The sequence below is a fragment of the Lissotriton vulgaris genome, chromosome 8 (genome assembly GCF_964263255.1).
Source record: "Lissotriton vulgaris chromosome 8, aLisVul1.2, whole genome shotgun sequence".
In the NCBI taxonomy this organism is placed as follows: domain Eukaryota; kingdom Metazoa; phylum Chordata; class Amphibia; order Caudata; family Salamandridae; genus Lissotriton; species Lissotriton vulgaris.
This window is the reverse complement of record NC_141696.1, coordinates 34,419,673-34,440,051: the sequence shown is the minus strand read 5'-3', so window position 1 is coordinate 34,440,051 and position 20,379 is coordinate 34,419,673. Positions and strand designations below refer to the sequence as shown.

General features: G+C 45.3%; 1 protein-coding gene across 1 annotated transcript in view; it reads left to right on the top strand.

Annotated features, from left to right (window-relative positions):
* Window positions 1–20,379, top strand: part of LOC147693318 (vomeronasal type-2 receptor 26-like) — a 119,355-nt gene that overhangs the window by 66,319 nt on the left and 32,657 nt on the right. Inside the window, exon 4 of the mRNA XM_086935926.1 lies at window positions 8,391–8,618. Within this exon, the coding sequence (XP_086792052.1) occupies window positions 8,391–8,618 (228 nt within the window). The remainder of the gene's footprint in view (window positions 1–8,390; window positions 8,619–20,379) is intronic.

The following is a 20,379-nucleotide window of genomic DNA, read 5'->3' as shown; positions in this document are numbered from 1 at the left end:
GAGCGATAGGAGGTCCAGAATCGGCTCCAGTGTTGTGTCTTGGGTTGGGACCAGGTGAGTGTTGGAATCAGGACTGGAATTTGCATGTCAAGCGGTTCCAAAGTCAGCAGCTCAGTTACTAGACCACACATCTGCCGTAGAAATGCTACAACAGATATGTGGGAGTTTGCTTGTATTTGTGTGAATCTGCAAATGTACTCAATTAGTTCTAGGGTGTCTTTGAGTGTAAGTATCATCTAAAGGCTCCAGAGCTGTATACAATTAGAATTTGAATAGTACAGCTATCTCCATTTGCCCCCCCCCCCCAATATATGCAATTTTTCTATTTCTTACCCGGATGGAGTTCAAATAGTTGATTTAGCGACCTCCCCTCCCCAATATATGCTTTTTCTCCAATATTTGTGGGACTGGGGTTAGAATAGCAAATCCCTTCCTGACTACCACTCAAAAAACATTCACTTTCCAATATGTTTATCTGTGCTAGAATAGTTAATTTGACCCCTATCCCTAAATATATTGGCTTTCTCCAATATTTAAGGGACTGAAGTTAAAATAGTAAATTCTGTTTCACCCAAATCCAAATATATACACTTTCCAAAATGTTTGTGGGCCTGGAGTTAAAATGTAATATAATCAATGTTCATGGGGTTGGATCAATGTACACAATATAATTTCTAAGTATATTATTTAAAACGCAAGAAAAACCATATCATTTTAATAAATATTTGTGTTCAATATTTTTACATGTTTGTGTCTTTGTAAGATTCAAGGTAGTATGCTAATTCAAAAAGTGTTGCTGTCTAAAAAGTTATTTTTAAATATTTAATACTTTATGTTTGTAAAGGTTTTTAAAATGTTTCTTTGTTTCATTTAGTTATGCATTTAATATTAAATATATATTTTTCACACTTCGGATATTGATTTTTTTAATTATTAGTACAATCAAATGTAAAATGTAATTACAGAAGATATTGCAATTACATGTATACAATGCAGATATTTTTTAAATGTATGTATGTTTTCCATAACAATACTTTAAAGTATAAGACATGTGCTATAGTTTATAGATTGATTGTTTAATTTGAAAATGCACTTTTATTAAGTTGACATGTTTTTACACAATGTTAAATTACACCATTACATTTACTTTTATCAATTAGAATATTTTTCAGCATTATTTTTTTCATTATTTTTGTCTTACCATATTTATAAAAATGATATGATTACATCCTTCCTTATGTAACAACCAAATATTTTGTACTGTACAATATGATAGCCAATATTTTTGTATTTTGTATATTTATATTTGAGATAGTTTTGTTGTTTTAATTGTGAGCATGTTGTAGCAATATTTTTGTTACCAATATTTAGAGCACAATATTTTTGTGTCTCAATATTTGTATTGTTCCTTATGAGTTACCCCAGCACATCTAACGGCTGTACTCACCTTCTGAGCAGGCAGTGGCTATTCCTGCTGCCACCTCAATTAGCATACACCTCACCCAAAGATGTCATGGTTGCCACCTACACTTGGGTGACCCACTGTTCACCATCCAGCTTGCTCACATTAAAAGTGAAAGAACATTGAATTGAATTAAAGTTACCCCTCTTCAATGGCTATTATCATTTAAATTATCACTTTACCAACAGAGGTGAAACAATGGTGGTCCATCACAAATTTGACTTATTTTAGAGTTCAACTAATTTACTTGATGTTCCTAATTGTCTACATTTGAGTATTTTTCCATCATACTCCTATCCCCTCTTGACCCATTAAACTGAATATGCTCTGTTTGAACCTTTCTCCAAGTTAGGTTTTGATACTTTTTCTCCATTTTAATGCATCCCTCTGGGCAGTCTGTTTTTTTATCTCAATGACCATGTGCTACCAAATATGCAATATTTGTTGGCTTGGAAAATATTATTTCCCAGTCTTACGTAATCCTACACTTTTACTATTAGTCTTGATATCCAAATCTCTTAATAAGATTTTGGTGTCTTTGGGGTAAAAATCCTTGAAGTAGAGCTAGGTCTACCATTAATGAGGTCCTAGCTGCGTGTCTCTTTCTAATAAGGGACCCACCGTTTTGCTAGTAACTAGTAACAGATTCCGTAATTCAGACTGTTGTTTCTTGTCCATTCTACTTTTATGTAGTACCAAAGAACATGTGTTAACATGAAGTACTTTGCGTTATTTAAATATGCTTGAAAACTTTTATTTCTTAAACTTTTTTATAGCGATGTGATAAACATTAAATTATCGAAACACAGATTGTCTCACAATATTAGAAACAAAGGGTAAAAAACAATACAAGAAAGAGACAAAGAAATCAATACAGAGCATTTCTCGAAGAAACATGGCACAGCTTCCTCATTTAACCCAGTTCGTTATTGTCACATATCTCTCGTATAGTCACTCATTAAGAATAGGCCAGTGGGTAACCAGAAGTTCCATAGAGGTCCTGTCATTACATAATTTCTAAAGATTTAATGACTTACAGCCTGCGTAGATAATCAAATATCCCTCTGACCAGCTAACTGCCCAAACCTCCAGCACCAATGACAACGCCATTTCGATCCCTACTTCCTGTCAAAGACCAATAATAGTTCAAGGAATGATACAAGCTAATTTACACATCCAACTCATTTAAATTCTTTAGAATGTGTAATGAATTAGTCCCTCAGTGGCTGCCCTATGCTCTTTGGACGTAAGGGGCTGTAGTGTGGTATTAACTTTGCTAGTGGTGTTACAGTACATTAGGTCACAAATCCAGGCTCTTACCAGTGGGACCTGTGTTCCCCCCAGTGCAGTAAACCTGTCTTTTGGCAATAAGCAAGGCAATGGCATCGAGTTGACTCGCCCCTGATTGTACAGGCTTGACGTAGCCCAACAAGACCATCAGCGGTGTGGGTTTTAACGTCTGATCAAACATCATGGATAAATAGTGGAAGACCTCCCCCCAGTACGCCCATATAGGGCCACAGTTCCTGGCCTTAGAATCTGCCTGTTCCATGGCACATCTGGGACAGGTGTGTGTTTTGGTTGGATCTATCTTGGCTAATAGCTACTGTGTTGTGTATGCTCTATGTAAATATATGTAAAGTGTAGCATTTTATGCTGGTGATTATTTGAAACATAGCACATCTGCTCACAGCAATATAACTATGTTTGGTCGGGTATAGAAAATCCAAGATCTTTTTCCCAGGCCGCTTGCACTTTCGCACCCACCCGTGGTCTGAGTGTTAGAGCCAAATGGTAGAGTCGTGAAACAAGATAGGCCTCATCTGTCGCTGTGATTATGAACGTGAGCTGGTTCCTGAGTGATAGCTGAGAGCCTCCTACGCATTCTGTGTAATATGAATTTATCCATATATGCTGCATGTTATTAGGTTGTTCACTGTATGCAATGTTTCATTCCTAAAAATTCACCTATGGTCTGTATCCCATATTAGGCCAATGTTTGTTTAGTTAGCTTTTCCAGCGCTGAGGATAGCCAGGCATTATCTGTCAGTGGTATATGCAGTGAGTATAGAAATCCAGCCTGTAGATATCTTTGAAATGTGGTTCAATCCCAGCACTTGGTTTATATAATAGCATAGAGCGGGTGTGGGCGTGCCTCGAGCTCCCAGGTTTCAAATACTGCAATCGGACTTCCGAATGGTACCAATAATATGTAACAATTATTTGGGCTATTGAATTATAAAGATAGAAATCTGGGACCCCCGCATTAATATGGCATAGTTAATGTGCTCCATCCTATACGCAGTTCCTTACTGGCCCGTACTGGCCGAATAAGCAGTCCACTCAACGTATCAAAAAATGTAGTTTTAAGGGTGATCGGTATATTAAGAAATAGTTATTAAAAACAGGGAAGGACCACCATTTTAATGATGGCAATCTTGCCTGCTATGGAGAGTGGAAGCGTAATCCACCGGTCAACTTGTGTCATGAGTTTATCTATCGCCTGGCCATAGTTGAACCGAATCACCTCCGGAGCACTTATGTGTAGGAAACTACCCAGATATCTGGGAGTTCAGTGCGCCACTGTAGCAGGAAGTCATAGTGAAGTGAGTGGTCGACTGTACACGTGGGAAGATCTCTGACTTGCTCCAGTTAAAGGCATGCCCCAAGAATCCTAATCATTCCACCTCCCAGAGTAGAGGGGTATGTTTAGACATCAGATCCCTGACAATTACGTCATCCGCATAGAAAGAGGCAAGCAGTGGCCCTTGGTGAAACCAAAGTCCGCGTTGTAGGTGCCACTCCATAAAATGCCATGCAAGAGGATCCATAGCGATAATAAATATTAGGGGTGATAATGGACATCCTTGCCGAGTTCCCTGTGCGAGTCGAGATTGCGCGGATAGTGTACCTTTACTTGTAGGTCAGCCACAGGCCAGTATGAGGCAGGTGCACTAGGCCGAAGATGCCATTTGGGATCCCCAGCTTCTATAATATGGCCTGTGGAAAAGACCATTCCAGTGAATCAAACGCTTTTTTAGCGTCTAATAAAATCACCGCAGCTGGGACTGTGGCCTCCAGCTAGTTAAGAACCGCAAACATTGTGTGAAGAATTACTGAAGTGGACCTATTGGGGACAAATCTGGATTGGAATGGGAATACTATCATGCCCACCAATATAGATAAATGGGTAGTAAGAAGCTTGGATAAAATATTGTAATCTTGGTTCAATAGTGATAGGGGTCTATGAGATGAGCAATGGTGTAATAGCTTTAAGTAAGAGTGCAACTATATCCTCCCACGTGGTGGGGAGGAGAGATACTTCCTTGAGAGCTTCCACAAACACCTCTACTAGCCGGGGAGCTAATAGAGTCTTGTAGGCCTTGTAGAAATTCCCTGTCAGCCAATCCGAACCAGGGGCTTGGCTTCCAGCTAGATCATCAATAGCTTGCGAGATTTCGACCACTAGAAATGGCCAATGCTCATCGTCGATCCAAACCATTGCCACCTCCTCAAGATATTTTGCAAGGGCCTCCCCCACTAGGGGGGTTGCATGAGATATAGAGGTGGGCGCATTAAGAGAGAAATGCTGTGGCAATATCTTCCCACTGCATGAGCACTGTCCCATCCTCTAGCTCCAGTTGTTTAAAGGAGCTCCAGTTATATAACATAGGAGGACTGATACTTGAGGCGAAATAACCTGGCCAGTTGCTGCTCGGGTCGCTCACCATCAATATAGTTAAATGGGAAGTAAGAAGCTTGGCTAAAATCTTGTAATCTTGGTTCAATAGTGATAGGGGTCTATAAGATGAGCAATGGTGTAATGGCTTTAAGTAAGAGTGCAACTATATCCTCCCACGTGGTGGGGAGGAGAGATACTTCCTTGAGAGCTTCCACAAATACCTCTACTAGCCATACGTGCCAATACAATTCACCTCCCACGCCACTACTTCTTGAAATTCCGTCAGCAGCATCACACATTCATGAATTGCCGGTGGGAATTTGTTTTTCGAGCATGCCTGTCAATCTCCCGGAGTTTCCCTTCCACCAACTCAAGTTCACTACGTATGGATCACTTCACCCCCGGCTGCTTAGCAATACACACCCCCTAATATAGACTTTGAAAGCTTACCAGAGAGTGGACTGATGCTTCACTGTTCCAGTGTTTAACTGGAAATATTCAATCACTTCTTCTCTGACCTCGCTTGGAAATACCTAGTAACACTTCTGAGGTGAACCGCAGGCAAACATTGGGGGGGGGTGCCACATTGGGAATTGTTAGTGCCATAAAAACAGGCAAATGATCGGATAATGTGTGCAGATGGTGATCAACTGTGCTAATAGGAGGGGGGGAGAAAGATACCAATGATCTATTTGTGACTATGAGCTGTGTAGGGCAGAAAAGAAAGAGTATTCCCGATCTGCAGGATGACGGACCCTCCATGGATCTTTAAGAAAAAAATACTGCAGAGATATGAGTGATTGGACCACATTTAGGGGCCGATTATGATTGCTGTTTTTCCGCATCCTCGGGGCCGGCGGAAGCCACCGCCGGCCCCGAGGATGCGGAAAAACCGCAGCGGACTGACCAAGGACCCACCGCCACATTAGAATGGCTGGTGGGTCCTGGTTTCCGTCAGCAGCTTTTCCGCCGCGGTCGGCTTACAACCGCGGTGGAAAAGCTCTGATATGGTGACGGTGTCTCTCAGACACCGTCCGCCATATCAGGATGGGCTTTAAAAAGTGCTTTTCCGCGGCGGGTTTTCCGCCGTGGAAAAGCATACGGATCTTCACTGCGGGGGCCCGTTGCGGGCCCCCTAGGTGAAGGGGGGGTGGGGGGTGCACATGGGGGGTACCTATGGTACCCCCCTGCATTTGCATGCAGAAAGCGGCAGGCACCGCGCGGTGCCTGCCTCTTTCTGCATGCAAATGCAATGCATGCATTTTTAACATTGCCGCGGGTGCAGCTTGAAGCTGCACCCGCTGCAATGTTAAAAATAGAGGATGTGACCGCCACCCTGGCGGTCACATCCTAATTGCACAGGAGGGATCTCCGCTTGCCATGCGGAGGTTCCCTCCTGCTCTGGGGTCGCAGACGGACGCAAGTCCGTCCGCGATCCTAATCGACCCCTTGGTTTGGTGGTCTGAAATATGTCTGTCATGCTTGTCGTTGGGTCCAGGGTGAGATTTAAATCACCCCCATTAGTATATTCTCAATATTTAATAATGTGATGTGTTTGGCTATGCTAGGGAAACATTTGCCAGTGTCTACATTTGGGGCATATACATTAACCAAAAGCAGCAGGTCTGCCCCCATCATGCCCGGCACCAAAAGGCATTACCCCTCTTCTTCGGCCACTACCTCCCGGGCTTGTAAAGGAAGTGATTTATGGATCAGAATACACACTCCCCAGGAATAAGTACTACAATTGTCAAAGAAGCTATTGTCCTCCCATGTTGAGCAAATAGATGTGTGGGCAGTGGGGCATAATGAGTTTCCTGTAAAAAGGCTACTTGTATGGCATGTCTGGTCAAAAAGGACAGCACCTGACATCCCTTCTGGGGGTTGGAGAATCCCCTGCCGTTCATGTAAGGAATTTCATTAATAGTCCCCCTTGCTTCATGACTGGGGGGAATAAATATGTGATAGTGTGATACATGTATATATGAGCAGATGTGCTGTATGATCATGTCTACTCAATCAAATTGGATATGCCCTCTGTGATATAACGTGCAAACATATAAATACTAAACAATCAAAACCCCAACCAACACCACCACCCCCATTGGATCCAAATGAACCAGCATCTGGTGAATCCCTTCATTTTCCCAATGTAAATCTTCAAATCAGAACTGTAGGAAAATTCCTATGGGGGTGAAAACACTCTTAGGAGCTCACCGACAAGACACCATGGGGCATATTAGCAAGATCTCGTTAAAATGATTGCAGTTTTAGCGGCAGGAAACTGCCGCTAAAACAGCGATAAAGGCCTTGCTAACATGCTTCACAGAATTCAAATAGAAGCCCAGGTTAGATGTCTTGCACATCTATCCTCGGCTTGTATTGGAAATCTAATGGCCATCATTTTAACAAGGTTCTTTCTAATATGCCCCCATGTGTTTAAAGTGCTCAATAACAGCCATATTAAACAGTGTAGGCATAGGATAACACCATTCCCCCACTACCCAATGTTGTATGGTGGTCAGTCTCCGGGTACCTAATACTTTCTAGCAGGTTCAGTCATATATAGTGAAAATATAGGTACAGTGAGTGTTACTGATCCTTGTGGTTGACAGGAAAAGCACTATGTGTTTTTAAAATACCCCTCACACACTATGATTCCCATAGTGTCATGGGGCTCTTGCCATCCCTCTACGGGCGGGGTGTGCTACTACCTACGGACTACGTGGGAGCACTTGTTCTTATGAAGATAGGCTATGTGTGGTGCGAAAATAATGTGAGTGGTGGGGGGTGGAGGATTATGTGAAAGATGTGAAATGTTAAAAATTCCCTGGCTAGTGGAAAAAATAATGTATTCACTTCTGTAGCTGAAAATGTTAAAAAGGTTTAGATTATGGGAGCTCTTGGCCAAACCAAGGTGGGGGAAGATACCGGTCTTCAAGGGGGCACAGTACTGGTGAATTTCAGCACATGCATGACCCCAGCAACCTTAGTGAAACAAAGCACTCTGGTGTGTGGTGATGGGAGTATGAACACATTCTGATGTATACTGGTGGGTTGGGTATTTATAGAAATTGTCATGCTGGAAAGATAATCTTTAGAGGTACAGTAATACAAATGAAAATGTAGATTAATACTGTTGACATAGAATATAGTAAGGGGGTCAGTACACTGCAAGAGAACCTGTGTACAGCAGTGCATGATATTAGGTATAATTGTGACCGTGTATGATTTCTCTACCTCCAGATTCTTCACTACCTCAAAAATGTGCACTTTAAGACTCGGACCGGCGATGAAATATTTTTTGATGAAAACGGAGATGGCCCGGTGGCCTATGAGATCCTGAATGTGCAGATCTCCCAGGAAGAGGATTTCCGGATGGTTAAAGTGGGAAAAATAAACCCGACAGCGGATGGAAGCAAAGATGTCACTGTGAACACTGGGGCCATTTTGTGGACTGCTGGAACCCCTGAGGTGCGAGTGTGTCCTGGATGCTTCTTACATGTAGTCTTTGCGGGAGGCAGTGCCACGTGAAAATGCTAATCACCAATATATTTTTTTAATTTTTTTAATTTTTTAATTTTTAATATTTCTTTTTATTAGAAAAAACAAGCAAGGCGACAACAAAATACATGAAGTGCATAGACTGCGCAAAGGCGGAACATCATTATATAGACAATAGAATGATCAACACATTGACTGGGGAGGGGGGGAGGAGAAGATGGAGTATCAAAGACCTTAAAGCAATCAAGAATTATTGCGGGGTCAGGGGGAAAGAGGGACATCAAGGACAGGCGTCACTGGTGGTACACATATGTCACCTCTATACCGGTTCCAGTGCACCTCACTTTGTGCAACTTCCGGGGACGACCCCGAGCCAGGTCTACAGTTTTTTCCCGAAACATGCACCAATCCATGTTTTCCATCCACACCTCAAGGGTAGGGGGCCTCTGGGATCCCCATAGCTGTGCAATATTATGTTTGGCGATCATAGCCCCTAGGGTCACCCATTGAGTTTGAGCCACATTATGGTCGGTGGGCTCCCAAACATTTAGCAAGCAGCGCCTGGCTTCTGGCAAGAGAGCCACACCGTGACCTCCTGAATAACCTCGTGGACCTTCCTCCAATAAACAGCAACTTCCCTACACTCCCAGATGATGTGGAGAAACGTACCTAACTGTCCACAACCCCCTTGGCACAAACCCTCTTCAGAAAAGCCCATTCGGACCAGACGGGGACCCGTGACATATACCCTGTGCAATATTTTGAGTTGAGCTAATCTGAGTCGTGCCGGAATCGCGACCTCCTTGGGAGAGGAGATCGCCGATTGCCAGTCCTCATCATCAAGCACAAGGCCGTCACGGGTCCACTGATCTCGCAATTTCGACAGTAGGTCTGCCCTATGGTTAATCAACTTTTTATACACCAGGGAGATGGTGCTGTCAGGCATATGACCATCCAACACTCGGTCCTCCAGTGGGGTAGATTCCGATATCTCCTCCCCAACCGGGAAGACTGAAGTCAATGCATGACGAACCTGAGCATAACGGAAATACTCAGCCCCACCCAATTCAAACTCAACCTGCAGGGCCGCAAACGACTTTACCTGTCCCTTGGCCCAGAGGTCTCCCACCTTTTTGATGCCAATAAGATCCCACCTGTTGAACCCCTTAGTGTTCCACAATTTACCAAACCTATCAGATCCGAAAAGCGGGGTCGCCAAGGTCAAACGATCTTTCCAACCTAACGCACTAGTGGCATCCTGCCAGACCCGTATGGCCGTCCTCGTCGGCCCCGACAAAGACCTCACCACCGATTTAGAATATAGCGCCCTATAATAGTTGCCCCCGGGAAGTAACCACCTATCCATGGCGAAACCAGGGTTTAACTCGGGCCATACATACCATGGTTGATGGCCCCTAACTGCGATGCCCTATAGTACCTTTTAATGTCGGGAAGGGCAATACCCCGTTGTACCACGGGAGTGTCAATTTGGCAATCGCACTACAAGGTCTGCCATCCCACAACAGTTTCCTCTGTAGACCCTCAACTATCCGAAAGTAACTAGCATGAACTATGCCAAGCGTGTTCTGAAGGGCGTACAAAAAACAAGGAAGAGACATCATCTTGAAAAGGGCCGCTCGCCCAAGCAACGAAAGCGGAAGCTTCCGCCAGCCCACATCATCTTGTTTCAACGGATTCAAGGGAGGGAGAAGGTTTTGTTCATAACGAACCAGGGGGTCCATCAAAACATAAATACAAAGATATTTAAACCCCTTTTGCGCTATCTGAATGGGACAGTTACGCGGCAAAACCGGAGTATCACCACAGAGGACGTAAAGATAGGATTTAGCCCAGTTGATAATCAGGCCCGAATTTTTACTGAAGAAAGTCAAAACATCACACAAAACTATCAGAGACTTCCTGGGGAAGTCAAGTAAAGCAGAATGTCCTCTGCATATAGGGATATTTGATCTTCGTACTCCAGAGACCAGTAAATACCCTTCATGGAGGGCTCCCAATGGATCCACGCAGCGAGGGGCTCCAGGGCCAATGGGAGCAAAAGGGGAGAGAGCGGGCAACCCTGACGGGTACCGAGACAAAACAGAGCCGAAACGCGACCGTTAACCAAAATCTGAGCGAGGGGGTCCGCATAAAGAAGCCGCACCCAGCCAATAAAATCTGACCCAAAACAAAATTTAGCCAGGACCGCCCACAAATACGGCCATTCCACAATATCCAAAGACGCCAAAATGGCCGGCTCACGTAACGTCGCAGCCCTCGCGAGAACCCCGTGCAGACGCCGAAGGTTCAACGCTGAACCGGATGAATTAGGGCACTAATGGTTTTGATCAATCTATTAGCCAGTAGCATGGCAAGAATTTTAGGTTCGGCATTCAACAGAGAAATCGGTCTGTATGAGGCACACTTTTCCTCGGTTTCCCTTCCTTGTGCATTACAACTATCGTCTCTAACCTCTGGTCGCGGGGGAGAAAACCACGGTCCCGGGACTCTAGGAGCATGTCCCTTAAATATGGAGCAATCTTGTCAGGCCGGAGCTTGTACAATTCTATCGGCAGACCATTGGGACCCATCCCTTTACCGGAAGGTAGGGAACGCATAGCTAACGCTATCTCGTCGGCAGTGATTGTACAATCCATAAGTTCCCTGTCTTCCTCAGAGAGACTCGGAAGGGCAATATCTCGTAACAATAAGCACGAGTCCTCCTCCGGTCTATCAGACACGGAAGAGTACACAGTATGAAAATGATCAGCAAAACACGCCACTATCTTTTGTGGGTCTGTCATAATAGCTCCACTCTCTGTCACAATCTCCGGTACCACACGACTTGCTCTATCTTTTCTATCTAACCATGCTATCAATTTGCCCGCCTTGTCCCCGACATCATCGAGATGCCCCTGTTGTTCCCGACTAAGGGCCTCCGCAGCCTCCGTCACCATTGTCTTATATTCCAGCTGCTTCAATTGCAGAAGATGCAATCTAGAACGGGTCACCTCCTGGTCTAGCGCTAGTTCCAAGTCAGCTATCTCAGTCTCTATCTTTACCACATCTTCCTCTTTCTGCTTTTTGACTACAGCAATCAATGATAGAGCTTGACCCCTAATGACGGTCTTAAACCGAACCTTCATTCTCCTGGAAATAGTGATCCAAAGCCTTTACAAGCTCACTGCGGGTCTTGGGATTGCAGCGATACCAAGGGTTAATCGGGGCTACCCGTCCCTCGGCACCCAATGCTAATTCCAACCGAAGCCACAGCGGGGAGTGATCGGAAATACCCTGGGCTATATGCCTGATCTCCTTAATATAAAACGCCTGTGCAGCCGGTACCAACACATAATCAATCCTAGAGAGGCTACCATGGGCGCCCGAGTGAAACGTATACTGCCGCTGAGCAGAGTGAAGCAATCTCCAGCAGTCCACCAGGCCCAGAGTGTCGATGAAGTCAGGCAGCCAACCAAATGCCCCCCTTAGGTCCCTAGGGGGGTATCTATCGAGCAAACCGGAAACCACAGTGTTAAAATCCCCACCCAGTATCAGAGATCCCCCAGGGCGATCGAGCAAAAGCCGTCCCAAATCAGCAAAGGTAGTAGATTGTAGGCCAGAAGGAACATAAACAGAGACCAGGGAAAGCGTGTGGCCCTCCCACCATCCCGAAACAGCCGCATAGCGTCCCCTATCGTCAAGAACCGTGGAGTCCACCTCAAGTGGGAAAGCGTTCTTAATAAGGATTCCAACACCCCTGGACCCAGAAGAGAACCCAGCTTGGGCAACTAGACGATACCCCTTCCCTGTTCATGGTATGACATGTATTCCCTACCAAGTGGGTCTTCTGTAGTAGACGTTTCAGAAGCTGCAGTACTACCCCACGCTTAATCTTATTCCCCAGTCCGTTAACATTCCAACTCATCAACCTCAACCCTCTACCCTCATCATGAAAGAGAAAGAGGAACCAGCCCCGAGCAGAGTCCAGCACATCAATGATAAAGTCCAACAATAGAGCGCCTTGCAAAAACAGCAACCTGAAAACCAACACCTCCCACCACCCCTACCAAAACAACCCATTACAACACCCCCCACCTGAAGGACTGGGTTCTGTAAGACCCAGCGGTGCCAGGGCACAACACCTGAAACCTTCGTGGGTAACCTGCTCCGGCGTACAAGTCACAGAGACACGGGACACTTCCTTCGGCGTCAAAGATTCAAGGTTTATTTGCTGCAGGGAACACAGAGATCACGACAAGTACACAGCGTGCAACTTGGGGAGACTGCTTCAAATTGGTTCTATGGATCGCTCCTTTTATACAGTTTTTACCCATAGAGTTACATTGAACACAAAAGTTTACAACCCGGTTCCCACAATTATCCCCCAGAGGGGTCGCTTTGGTCACTTTGAAATACATGAGGTCCGGAACATAAGTGCGGAAACATTTGGCGGTTCCCAACTGTAAAAACCCATCTTCCCACCATTAGCAAATTCCAATCAGCAGTAAAACAGATCGAAATAGGGACAAGGACAGGTGTAGAGGAAGACGGAGACAGTGGGGAGATCGGAAAGGGTGTAAAAGGGGAGGTATCGGGAAACACGAGGTACAGGCATCAAAGGGACGTGCCTAATGAGATGCACGGCTGAGACAATAAGTCCGTGCGGTAAGATGAGCCTCAAGCGGCGCCATCTGCCTTACAGTAGCAACCCCCTCATCATAAAGACACTCACAAAGAACATGTGTCTTCCGCAGATATCTTGGGAATCCCAGGGTCGCGAAGCGGACAGCGTCCGTTCGCTGGCTACTTGAGGGCAAGAGACAAAATGGATGCTGTATCTAAGATGGACCCCATGGGTACAAATGAAAAACCCACATAACAAACGAACGGTTTAAGCTAGCACAGCGAAACTGCGCACACTTACTAAACTCGTCGTTTGCGGTTCATAGATACCAGACTCGACCATATTCGTACGAGTCGAAAGCACCACTTACAATTGTCACGGAACCTCAGACGCTCCTTTTGCCCTCATGTAGGCAAGCACTAGTCGGAATCATATTCGATATTCATCAAACCATCGAGATGTTGCTGTAGCATAGCTCTGTCCAACCGAGTCCCCTTGGTAACAGGTGGTTGTCTCATACACGTTGTAGCACAGAGGCCACATAAGGCAGGACCACACTGCACACAAAGGCAACACGTGAACAGGAACACTACAACGACTCCGATGATCATCAGAGTTTTCCAACCCCAAGTCGACATCAGGCCCCAAAACCATCCTAGCAGCGTCCAATCCCCTACATCCACGTGTATGGATTCGGAGATCTTATGCAACCTCGAGATGGCTTGATAGACAGTAGGAGCATTATCTGGAATGAAAATGCAGCAGCTCGAATGGATCACCTTACATACCCCACCTCGATCTGCTAAGATGACATCTAAAACCATACGGTTTTGTAACGTCATAAGTCTTTCCGCCTGAAGTTCTGTGGTGATATTACCAAGGGCACTGGCAGTAATATTAGCTGTCGATTCTACCACTCGAGTCAACTGTCTCAGGTTCCTACTATTAACCATAGGTCCCCAAAACGGGAGAAAACCCTTGAAAAAGTCTCCTGCCTCTTGACCGGCAGTATCCTCTTCGCTAATTACGCCTCTCACAACTCTAGTCTTATGATAATCGGCATCTACAGTGAACGTCGGGGGCAACAGATTTGCAATGAAGCATGAGCCCATGAAGTCAGCGGGCAACCATGCATATGCACGATCATAACAAATAAAGTATGTACCCTTGGCAGCCAGAAACACAGGGGACGAGGACATCGGCAAAATGTAATTTTCAGTGCAAGCACTTGCTCCAAGTCGGGCTTGCGATCTTCGGCCACGACCCATAAGACAAAAATTACCAGTGTGGGGTACGACCCATATTGGAGGCGAGCTTTTAAGCTGCTTTTCGCTAGTGAACACACTATATTCACCTCTACTTAGTACCCTATAAGCCTGTACCTCTTCTTCGGGAATAAGCGAGGGATCATAGATATCACTATCTAAATCCTCTATTGCTATCGACAAAGGCTTCTGATACGAGGTAGGACCAGAGTAGGGGGAACGTGGTTCTCGAATGGGGTGGAAACCCAGTGCGCTTCGAAACATTGTTTGGAATGCTCGAGCTGACCCTTGGGAACTATACGGTAACACCAGATATGGAATTCCCTTATCCGTAGTATGTGGCATCAACCCACACACCCAACAATTAGTAGTGTTAACCACTAACTGATGCTGATGAAGGAGCTGAATAAAGGAATTGTTGCGGAATTCTACACGTCTAGCCTGCTCGTGTTCCGGTAACATGTGAAAGGAATGGGGAGAAGCAGTAGAGGTAAGATTAGGGTAAGGAGTAGGAGTAGGTGTAGCAGGTAAGAAGTAAGACATCATGTAGTACACCCCACCCGCCAATAATGCAGAAGCAGTCAAAAATAACACAAACAGTTGGAATATAAAACATTTGGTACGACTGAGTTGCTGCAGCTTGAATCTGTGGACTTGAGCTCCCTCCAAATCATTCAGCTTCGAGAATGCCATTCCCTACGACCGTCCGCAACGTTTCTTGACGCACTTCGTTCTGTGTAGCAATAGTCAATCCCTAGGAGTTCCCAGGAACCGACGGCCTTTAACCTAGCGTCAAGACCTACTATCCAGAAGGAAGTACGCGCGCGGCCCTACGGCCTTCAGTACACAATATGTATATACAAGCACAAAGTCTCTCGGCTGTGGAAGTAAAAAGATACAAGGGAGGAAGCTCAATATATATATATATATATATATAAAAAATCACAGTGATACGAATGTTCAAAACTGATCACGGGAAACGGGGATAATGCAGTTGTCAATTCAGCAAAACAAAATATTTTTATTTGTCCTTAGTGCGAGATCGCAAAGAATATCGGTGTTTCCCGGGACGTGGCTGCTCGTCGAACAAAGGATCCGTTGAAGAGACAGCGTCCTGCTGATCAGTCGATTGCTCTGATCTTGAGTCTTTTGCTGACAATTGTTCAACAGTGTTTTTCTGCTGCGCTGAGGACTCTCCAACAGGCTGTGCGTCGCTGAAAGGTACAAACGCCGGCAATGTTTCTATTTCTGTTGACGCAATGCCTTTCCTTACCCACGGGTCTGCCGGCAAAGGAATAGGGACTCGCTTCGTATGGGTGGCATGCACCCAATTTTTACGCCCCTCAAGACGAACGGCAGTCCTCGTGGCCAGGAGCACCTGGTAAGGTCCGGTGAACCTCGGGTCCAGATTATTCTTGCGTGAAAAGTTCCGTGTCACCACCCAGTCTCCAGGCTGGAGCTGGTGGCCTGGACCCTCCGTCTGCGTCGGCAGTGTGTCGTAAACCTGTTGGTGAATTAACCTCAGTTTAGCAGTCAAGTCATGTAAATAGTCAATCAACATTGGATACTCAAGATCAGAAAACATTCCTGGCCTAGGAACCCCCCACACATTCGCAGGACGGCCGAACACTATTTCATAGGGACTAAGCCCTATTCGGGAGTGTGCAGTCGCCCTAGTTGACAGTAATGCTAAGGGCAAAGTGTCAGGCCACGAAAGACCAGTCGTAGCCTGAATCTTCGCTAGCTTTAGTTTAAGGGTGCCGTTGTACCCTTCAACCAATCCAGCTGACTGGGGATGATTGGCGCTATGGAATTTTTGATTTATTCCAAGGCCCTTACACACACTCTTCATCACACTTCCAACAAACTCACTTCCGTTATCTGACCACACGAATCTAGGCATTCCATACCGAGGAAAATATTCCTTCAGTAGGATTTTCTCAGTAGACAAAGCAGTATTGTCTTTGAGAGGATAGGCTTCGATCCATCGGGAGAATGCGCAAACCACAACTAAAACGTATTTCAGGTTATTGCATCGCTCCATATGGATGAAGTCCAATTGAATCACCTCAAAGGGATACGAAGGGGGAGCAAAACTGCCAGGAGGAGTTGGGGTTCCTTTGCCAGGATTGTACATCATACACACCATACAATTCTTCACCAAACGTTCAGCACATTTCGTAATTCCATCATTCTTCCACACAGGCGACAACAATTTACAGATGCCTTTCACGCTAATATGTGCTAACCCATGTGCCATTGTCACAACGGCCAACACATACGCATTAGGCAACAACCATCTTTTCTGATCCGACAAATCAATCCAACAACCACTCGCATCCAACTTTCCCGTACTTTCTTTCCACTTCTCCTTTTCAGTCTCGGTGGCCTCATTCTGTATTTCTTTCACGCTTTCAATGGTGTTTTCACACATGCTTGATTCTGTAGGCCACCTAACCGAACTTGTCACATACATTCGAGTGCTAAGGTTCCGGGCAGTCTCCTTAGCAATCTCATCCGCAAACGCGTTACCACGACCAACATCATCCGTCACTTTACGATGCGCACTACATTTAACAATCGCGACTTGCGTAGGCAAAGTCAATGCATCCAAAAGATCATTCACAAGCTGGCCATGCTGTATCTTCGTACCGTGCGACGTCAAGAAACCTCTCTCTCGCCACAATCGTCCAAAACTATGCGCTACACCAAAAGCGTATTGGCTGTCGGTGTACACATTCACACGTTTCCCTTTCGCCAACACACACGCTCTAGTAAGAGCAATCAGCTCCGCAGCTTGGGCAGAATTCTGATTCAATCTTGCAGTCTCAACAACAGTATTCAATGTTACAACAGCATAAGCAGTAGTCACATCGCCATTCGGCAACTTAAAACATGACCCATCCACATACAGAGTGCCATCCGGATCTTCCAATGGGGTGTTTTTAAGGTCCACTCGACCTTTTGTTTCCTCTTCAGTCCTCAAGTAGCAGTCATGTTCTGCTACTTCATCTGACTCTGCACTAATTGGTAATAAAGTTGCCGGATTTAGGACATTACAACGTTTTATCTGAATATGGCTTGCCAATAACGTCAATTCGTACCCAGACAACCTCGCACTCGTCAAGTGCTGAGTTTTCGTACGATTCAAAAGAGTATCGACTGCATGCGGGACCATCACCGTAAGCATATTATCCACGACCAATCCTGCTGATTGTCGGATGGAGACCGCAGCTGCCGCTGTTGCTCGTAAACAACTCGGCAATGCTCTAGCTACTGGGTCCAAGGTCGAGGAAAAATATGCACATGGACGCTGTTTACCACCAAAAGGTTGCGTTAAGACACTCAAAGCACAACCTTCCTTCTCGTGAACATATAGCGTAAACGGCTTGCTGTAGTCAGGGGTACCCAACACAGGAGCCGAACACAATGAATCACGTAACTCAGAAAAACTTTTCTGACATTCTTCCGTCCATGGTAAAGGAGTTGGAACATCCTTGCACGTAAGAGCCACCAATGGTTTCGCTAGCAATGAAAAATTAGGAATCCACTGCCTGCAGTACGACGTGATACCTAGAAAGGCACGCACATCTCTTTGGGTTTTTGGCACAGCCATTCGCGCAATCGCTGCAATTCTCTCTCGGGTCAATCTCCTTCCCTCCTTTGACAATAAGTGACCTAGATAGGTTACTTCTTGACAACAATATTGGAGTTTAGAAGGGGACACCTTATGATTTAACTCACAGAGATGTTGCAGCAACGACACAGTAGCAATTTTGCAAATGTCCTGAGTATCAGCAGCCACCAATAAGTCGTCGACGTATTGGATCAAGGCCGCACCAACCGGCAACCTAAATGCATCCAGTTGACCCTTCAAGGCTTGACTGTAAATAGATGGACTTTCACAGTAGCCCTGAGGAGCGCGTTTAAAACGGAAGCTACGTCCACCGAGGGAGAAACCGAAAAGGTCCCTGCTCTCTTCAGCAATCGGGATGCTGAAAAACGCATTTTTCAAATCAATCACCGAAAACCATGATGCAGTAGCTGGAATCAGAGTCAGTAGCGCCGTGATGTCAGGCACAACAGGGAATTGAGGAACCACAATTTCATTCACCTCCCGTAAATCGATAACAAAACGATAAACAGGCGGTTTTGTAGGATCTGTGCGTTTAAGAATAGGCAGTACAGGGCTATTGCACACGTTTCCCCGAGTCTCTTCAATGACATCTTTTTCGATCAAATCATATATGATCGCCAACAAAGCTCGTTCAACATCAAGAGAGATACGATACTGGGGAATACGTGGCAATCGCACATTAGCTTTCAACTGAACAACATAAGGGGAGATATCAAGTAGGCCCACGTCATTTGGACCCGTCGCCCACAAAGACGCAGGAAGAGAACTCAATTCCGGTGGGAGCTTGTCGAGAGACAAGTACATGGGAGAGACAACCCTCTCTCCTAACGTAAGCTTTACACCCGCAGGAGAACAGTACAAAGTTGCGTACAAACGTTTAAGCAAATCCAGGCCCAAAAGATTTTCACCACAACCAGTGGTCAAAATCAACGGAGCTTCTAGCTCTCGTGGCCCAATTGTAAGGGGCAAAGGGCGTGAAACTGGATTGCTAACAGGGGCGCCAGAAAATCCAACGGAAACATTTGTTAAGCCAGACAAAGGTGCGCCAGGGAGTTTCGAATACATGATAGAACTTTTCGCTGCACCAGTGTCCAACAGAAAAGGCTCAACGACGCCCGATGTAGCAACTGCGACGTAAGGACCTCTCTGATCAACCGGAACTGATACCACTCCCTCTCCTTGTCTTTGGCTGTCCTAGTAATTACTGTCGTCAGTTCCCTGATCGACGTAATAATCGTCTACATTGTACTGCGCAGATCGTCCTTGCGATGTTCCACGTTGATCGAAACAGTTATTAGAATTAGATGAATTGTCAGAGCGATCGTTGTGAGCACCACGACCTCTACCACGTGATGCCTGCTGTGAACCACCACGATCTTCTTTGGACGAATTACCACTATTACGTTCATTTAAAACAGGACAGTTAAATTTAATGTGTCCCTCCTGTCTACAATAAGCACATTGATTGTACCCTAACGATGATCTTTGGGAGGAGGAATCATTACGCGGCTGTGACCGATTCGATTGCGACTGCGATCGACTCTGTTGTGAATTATTCTGATTTGACCGTGGAGGATACGCTTGTTGCAACAACACTTTAGTTTTGAGCTCTTTCGTTTTTTTATCAGCACGATCATTCTCTTCTTTCTCTCTATTCTCATAATATTGTGCCGTAGCCAATATCTGAGCTGAGGTGGAAACGGCCCATGCACTCTCCGAATTTCTCAATTTATTGCTCAAGTCGGGCAATAAATTTGAAACAAATTTATCCACAAACAACCTTTGACCACCCTCAGTACCCATATCCTGACCACTATGGTCAATGAATGCTTCCTCAAACCTCGTAAAGAAGTCGGAAACACTCTCATCTTTCTTTTGCTTACAGGCTGACAATTTGTCCCAGTTTACCCTCATAGCCGGCATAAGAGTCTTCATTAACGTTATTATTCTTTGGGGAAGGGCAGCAATCAACTGTTCAGGTTTAGCTCCACCAGTTTGTAAAGCATCTGCCGCCAAGATGGCCGCCCAATCACCACCTAATTCATTTGCGTGATCTTGCTGGCGAATCTTAGCCCATACCGGTTGCGGTACGACATTGCCAAACAACATGTCGATATCGGCAAGATTCATAATCGTAGCATCTACGAGCTGCGATAATTCTTTGTAATACCCTGCAGGATTTTTGCGAGGGTCAGGCAATGATTG